This window comes from Centroberyx affinis, unplaced genomic scaffold (genome assembly GCF_046629955.1).
Source record: "Centroberyx affinis isolate AG114_WGS23_722 - 3 ecotype Tasmania unplaced genomic scaffold, CSIRO-AGI_Caff_v1 ptg003251l_1, whole genome shotgun sequence".
Classification (NCBI taxonomy): domain Eukaryota; kingdom Metazoa; phylum Chordata; class Actinopteri; order Beryciformes; family Berycidae; genus Centroberyx; species Centroberyx affinis.
In genome coordinates, this window is record NW_027281277.1 from 8,933 (window position 1) to 16,018 (window position 7,086).

The 7,086-nt window shown below is 39.7% G+C and overlaps 1 protein-coding gene across 1 annotated transcript; it reads left to right on the forward strand.

The window, feature by feature from the left end:
- The first annotated feature begins 4,521 nt into the window (after positions 1 to 4,521).
- LOC139660214 (trace amine-associated receptor 13c-like) lies at positions 4,522 to 6,029 on the forward strand. Its single transcript, XM_071538299.1, has 2 exons — positions 4,522 to 4,685; positions 5,219 to 6,029. Exons 1-2 carry the CDS (start codon positions 4,522 to 4,524, stop codon positions 6,027 to 6,029), a joined length of 975 nt encoding a protein of 324 aa, XP_071394400.1.
- Positions 6,030 to 7,086: the final 1,057 nt, after the last annotated feature.

The window sequence follows — 7,086 nt, forward strand, 5'->3', positions numbered from 1 at the left end:
TAGGATTGATAAAATTATTGCCTGTGGTGTCTTTGAGCTAGGAATTAGTGACCATTGCCCTATAGCATGTATCAGAAATACTCGGCTAAAGAAAACAAAATCTCACACGGTTACAAAGAGAAATCTAAGACATTTTAGTGACCAAGCCTTTTTAACTGATGTTTTCCATAGCGACATACATTATACATCTGAAATCCCAGATGTTGAAATGGCACTGGATTTTTTCACAAAAACCCTTCTTTCAGTCATTAACAAACATGCACCATTCAAAAAGCTTAGAATAAAAGACAGATTAAGTTTTCACCCGAATTATCAGCTTTATTTAAGGAAAGGAACAGAGCCTGGTCACTTGCCAGACAATCTGGGGATCCATCCCATTGGTCATCATTTAGACAGCTTAGAAATAAATGCACATCATCTGTGAGAAATGCCAAATCTAATTATTACTTAGACTTAATTACTAGCTCCTATTCAAACCCTGCAAAATTTTGGAGAGCAGTAAACTCAAACAGAAATAAAACCACTATTTCCCTACCTGCACATATTAAATGTGGTGACTGTTTGATTTCGGAACAGGAAGAGGTTTGCCAAGCTCTCAATAGGCATTTTGCTGATGCTGGGCATTTATTTGAAAAGGATTACACAGGGCCCCCTCTCATTAATATTAATAACGATTGTGTATGTACCATGAACCATGTCTCTCAGTTTAACTTTCAGCCGTTCTCTCCTAGTGATGTATTTGAAGCATTACAAGCCATTGACACCAGGAGTTCAACAGGAGAGGATAAATTGGATCCTTTTTTTCTAAGAGTGTCCGCTCCACTTATTACAGAGCAATTAACACATATATTTAATCTTTCTATCACAACAGGAATATTTCCTAGTGTTTGGAAATCAGCCCATGTAGCTCCATTACATAAAGGAGGTGATAGAAATGATCTAGATAATTACAGACCAATCTCCAAATTATCTTGTCTAGCAAAAATCCTGGAATCTTTGGTAAATAACCAACTCAAGGCATTTCTTTCAAATCACTCTGTATTAAGTACGCACCAATCTGGATTTAGAGCTAACCACAGCACTATTTCAGCTATTACATTAGTTACAAATAATATAGTTTCCGCTCTAGACAACAAGAAACATTGTGCTGCCCTTTTTATAGATCTGTCAAAAGCATTTGATACAGTTGATCATCCTTTGCTCTTACAAAGGTTATGCAGTATTGGCTTTGATGGAAAGGCTTGTGATTGGTTTCGGAGTTATTTGTTTGAGAGACTTCAGTGTGTAAAGTCGGGAAGTGTCCAGTCTGAGTTCTTGCCAGTAACAAAAGGTGTTCCGCAAGGTTCAATTTTGGGTCCTGTCCTCTTCACCATTTACATAAATGACATTGTCTCCTCATTGAGTGGCTGTCAAGTCCATCTTTATGCTGATGACACCATTGTATATTGTATTGCTGATTCTGTACAACTAGCCATTGAGAACCTGCAACTTTCCTTTAATGCTCTACAAGATGCTCTTATCAATCTTAAACTGGTACTTAATGCAAATAAAACAAAATTCATGCTGTTTACTAGAGCCAGAAATATTGATCACAATTGTATGCATATATCCACTGCGAATGGATCTAACATTGAGGAGAGTTACTGAATATAAATATCTTGGCATCTGGCTTGATGAGAAATTTACTTTTAAGTACCATATAGACAATCTTGTTAGCAAACTGCGTCAAAAAATTGGCTTCTTTTACAGAAACAGAACCAGCTTCCCTATGATTAGCAGAAAGAGGATTGTTGAGGCAGTTTTCCTATCAGTGTTGGATTATGGGGATGTAATTTACAGAAATGCTGCTCTTTCCACTCTTAAACCCCTAGACACGGTTTATCATTCTGCCCTCAGATTTATTACCGGTGATAGCTATGGTTCTCACCATTGTATTCTGTATAATAAGGTGGGTTGGTCTTCTCTGGCAGAGAGGCGTAATAAACATTGGTATTTGTTTATATATAAAGCCCTCGTTGGAAAACTACCACCCTACATTTCAATGATGCTGGACTGGAACCTTGGACCCTATCAAACTCGCTCAAATGACTTGCTTATGCTTAAGGTCCCCCAAGCACGGTCTAAATTTGGACAATCAGCCTTTTATTTTAGTGCTCCAAATTCTTGGAATAATCTTCAACACACACTAAAAATCAATACTCTACTAATCTATGGACAATTTAAAACCATGATCACAAACCTCCCTGCCTCAATGTGTAACTGTTTTAACTGATTTTCTTTATTCTCATCTATGTCTTGTCCTATTTATTTAAAACTTTGAACTTGTTTGTAACTCGACATCATTGTAAATGAGGGCAACCTCAATGGTTATTCGAGTTTAAATAAAGGTTTGAAATGAAATGAAATGAAAGTTCCCTTGCCTATTTTGTCAGTGCTTCAGTGTAGGATATGCTTTGACCTATGTCAGTTTGTTATTACACTAGTTTCCAGGCATTTGTTCAGTTGAACGCTTTTCTTGAGTTTTTTGTACTTTGTACTATGACTGAAGATCTCCAGTTAACTTTACTTCCATGGTCTAGGAGAGAAAGTTGTAGGCGTCCAATACTGCCACAAGAGGTTTTACCATGGAGTCTATTGAACACCCGGTGTGTTCTATTTAGACACGAAATGGTACCTTTTGCGTCGTTATAGCGACGCCAAGGGATTTGACAAAGAGTCAACATAGGACGACTTGGGAATGAGAACGGGTTGTGCATTCAGTTCATTTTTTATGCCAAGTTTTCATTTTTTGATACCAATGTTTTATTATTCAATACATTTTTCCCACGGCGCAGCCTAGGGCATCACACGGCAAATTCAGGTCAGACAGTCAGTCAGTCAGTCAGGTAATGCTTAGTGAGATGTCGCTTCATGAGATGGCCTCTAGAGGGCGTCTTTGACTAAGAGATGGCCTCTCGCCTATGGGCTAAATGCCACATTCAGTATCATACACTGATAATGTCATATTGGATCTCACACAGGGCCACATTTTTCGCCGTCAATTTACAGACATCTACAACTTCTTCTGTCCTGCAAACCTTAACGGTAGGTCATGTTATTACCTGTGGTATGTGATGTTGGTGGAATAGACAATTTAACCGATAAACGTGTTGTGCTAGCCGAGCATTGCTCCCGTCATCAGCAATGTTTTTTGACTAGCCCCAAGTCTCTTGACAGGAAACAAATCTAGGCTATATGTGCTGGAAAGCACCTGTACGCCGTTCTGGGAGTAAATTTGACCACGTAATGCATGTTCTGGTTCTGAAAAAATAAATACAGAGTAGTATCGGTGGTTGTACCTGTGTTAGCAGCTTAAACTACTGGCCAGGTTCATTTTATGACCAAAGTTTTCCAGTTGGGCGGTGTTTGGACCTTCGGGCAAATCACAGTGCTTAAAAACAGAACACTCCACACAACCGGGATGTCGCGCCACATTAAACAAACGCACAATCAAATGACAAGCACAGACAGTTTAATCTGAGCCGTAGAGCTGACAGGTTGTGTTGTGAAAATGTCAAGAATGAAGAAAGTAGACATTTTTTCCTATTTTCAACCCAATGTGAGTGATAAAACAATGTGTTCAAATGATTTTAACTTGTTTTATATGAAGTAGCACCGTTATGAGCGAAGCTAGGCTACTGTATTTCTGCCTCTCTGCCATGTTGACATTCCAGAACAGTCCAATGGACAGAAATCTATCCGTCAATAATTCTGTCCCTTTTCCGACGGATCAGTGTGGCTGCAGCTAGTGGAATTCAACACACGCGCCATGGGCCTGTACAGGATCTGTACTTGTTTTCAATGCCAAGATAGTTGTTTTTTTCAATTCCAATAAATATTATTTGCAACATTTTTCAATGAAAATGTCCTGTTTTGCAATGACATTTTTTTTTCAATTCCAAATACAATGCCAACTTCTTTTTTTTCAATGCCAAATACTAAAGTCACTATTCTGGCGCCATACGATTCCCGGCAGAGACACTTCCAAATTCAACATCGCGGGGCTGTTAGACTCTTAGTCTTGTTTTCATATTGTATAATGTATTAAGTGATTATGTACTTGTGGTTCCTATCTATACCTTTATTTAGGTTACATTATCATTTTATTTAACCTATTTGCCTGATATACAAACAGCTACATAAGAACTACAGCTAGCTGTACATTTGACAGAATGTGGTTTAAGCTGCGACTTGACTAAGACCTGTGAGACTTGGCTGAGATTTGTTCCTCAAACATTTTTGACTTGAGTCATACTTGTCCCTCAAAAACTTGGAATGGGGGAGTGGAAGTTGCAATGGGAAGGAGAGGAAAAGTTGATGAGTAGGAGGGCCGAGGAAAGAGGACAAGGAGAAGGGAGGGCAACAGATGTAAATGAAGACGAGAACAAGATAAATACACCGTCCTCTGGAGAAGTTAGTCAGAGGGCTGCCAGACCTCAACAGCTCTCCTTTTTGCTCTCTAGCTCACATCCTCTGATGGTGATGGAGACACTGGAACTAGCTGAGCTCTGCTTCCCTCTCAACACCTCCTGCAGGCCGATGCCTCTGACCTCCAAGGCCGCGCTCATCAACACGCTGGTGTCCACCATCGCTCTGCTCACTGTGACTCTCAACTTGCTGGTCATCATCTCCATCTCCCACTTCAGGTACCAGTTCATTTATTCAAATATATTAAATAAGAGTGTCAGTTTTTTTTTTTTTTCTGCTTTCTTTGGCCTCTGTTTTAAAAGACCAACTTTAGCTCTCAGTCCGCCCTCCATTCCAGCTCTTTGAATGTGTTTTTAAATAGACTGGTAAGAGCTTCTCATGGGTTTCTCTTGTAAACCTCATTCTCAGTGAGGTTTTCCTGTATAAAGTGTCACATATTGTAATAATCATCATAATCTTCCACTTCACATCCCCACTAACCTTTCCCTTCTTGTGTCATTGCACATCTTAATTTGTTAAAAAAATAGTGTTGAGCTGAAACATAGTGTGGAGCTATATTTGTGATACAGTTTATTGTTAATATTTCCATTTCTATAGAGTTATAATTTCACTGTGCATTTTCTGTATCCTCACAATATTTGCTGTGACCTAAACTCATTTACAGTTTGACATGGATTTCTCATCAGGAGCTGAATACGCAGCACAAGAACAAATTATCAATAATCACCGTAATCATAATCTCCCACTCCAGGCAGCTCCACACCCCCACCAATGTCCTCCTCCTCTCTCTGGCTGTGTCGGACTTGCTTGTGGGCCTCCTGGTGATGCCAGTAGTAATCTCCTCCCTGCATTCCTGCTGGTATCTGGGTGACCTCATATGTGCTCTTTTTCAGTTTGTGAGCTTCATCCTCACCTCTGCCTCTGTTGGGAACATGGTACTCATATCAGTCGACCGCTACACGGCTATTTGTTACCCTCTGCGTTATTCGTCCATGATAACGAACAGCAGAGTTAAAATCTGTGTGAGCTTGTGTTGGATGTGTTCTATTTTCTTCAACTGTCTAATTCTGAAAGATCACTTGTCACAGCCAGATGTGTTTCACTCCTGCTACAAAGAATGTGTGGTTTTCATGACCTACGTTTCAGCTGCTGTTGACCTCATTTTAACCTTTATCTGCCCTGTTACTGTAATCGTATTTCTCTATATGAGAGTATTTGTGGTGGCTGTGTCGCAGGCACGCGTCATGCGGTCTCAAATTGCTGCTGTCAAACGTAGTACTGTGACTGGATTTGTTAAGAAATCGGAGATAAGGGCAGCTAGAACTCTTGGTATTGTCCTGCTTGTGTTTTTACTGTGTCTCCTTCCGTATTACTGTCCCTCTATCACAGGACAGGACACCTCAACCACTGCATCATCTGCTGCAATCTGGCTGTTCTATTTCAACTCCTGTGTGAATCCTCTGATCTATGCCCTTTTCTACCCCTGGTTTAGATATGCTATTAAACTCATTATCAACCTTCAGATACTGCAGCCGGGCTCCTGTGAGGCCAGGCTGATGTAGAGCAATGCGCTATATGAAATGCGACTTGTCTGTGCAGGACTGTATATCAATGCAATATAATTTTCAAAATTCTAGTTTGAGAAGTTGCTCATGTGTGTACAAGCCCTTTTTTATGAATTGAGATGCTGTGTGCCCCATGCAGAACACTCATCGTGTGACAGTTGTATGTCACACCTTCAATGGTAATAGCACATTGATCATTAAATCCTTCTATAGGACACACAGGATTGTCTTGTGTAATGTGGAACGCTGCTGTTATACATGTAGTGACAGCTTTTGCAGTCTAACAGTGAAAGAATAAACAGAGAACAGCATTGTGTCATTTAGATCTGTGATTGATTTAGTAAAGATGTTGCTTTACTGTTTATTATTGGTGGTGGAATATAATGCTGTAAAATTGGTGCTGTAATGTTGAATATGAAAGGAACAGTAAAAGTACATGTAAACTAGGATGCTGTCGGGGGCCCGACAGCAAGGGTATATCCCCGAAATTCCCCAATCCTCGAAGGCGCCATTAAGTCCAATGTAATAAAAAGCCATTCAATTAATTCCCCAATAATAGAGGGTATGTACCTTAACTATATTTTTAACGTTCAATAATAAATTTAACTACTAATTAAATATAGCCGCTAGCAGCGATGGCTGGGTTCATGCCAGTACTGCAGCCAGAGCTGAAACATGGAAGTTTGCATTAAGATTACTGTCAGTTTTGTCATATTAGGCTGTTGAGCCATCAGGCCCCAAGCTATCAAGTTCTAATACTGAATAATTTTATAGCAAGTTAAAATGTGTCAATATGCAACTTCGTACTGGCTTCACTGTGTTTAGCTGTACACTCAAAACGCTGCTGTATGGAAATTGGTGTGCATGTTCCACATAAAGGTTGGAACATGGTTGCCAAGTTTCATAGCAACTGGTGAAATTCTGTTTGAGTTATAAGCCAAAATGATATAATGTCATAGGCCACGCTCACTCTAGAGCATGCGTACAGAATTTCGTGCATTTTCACCTATTGATTAGGAGATATAGTTTTCTGACCTTTGTGGCGCCGCCTATT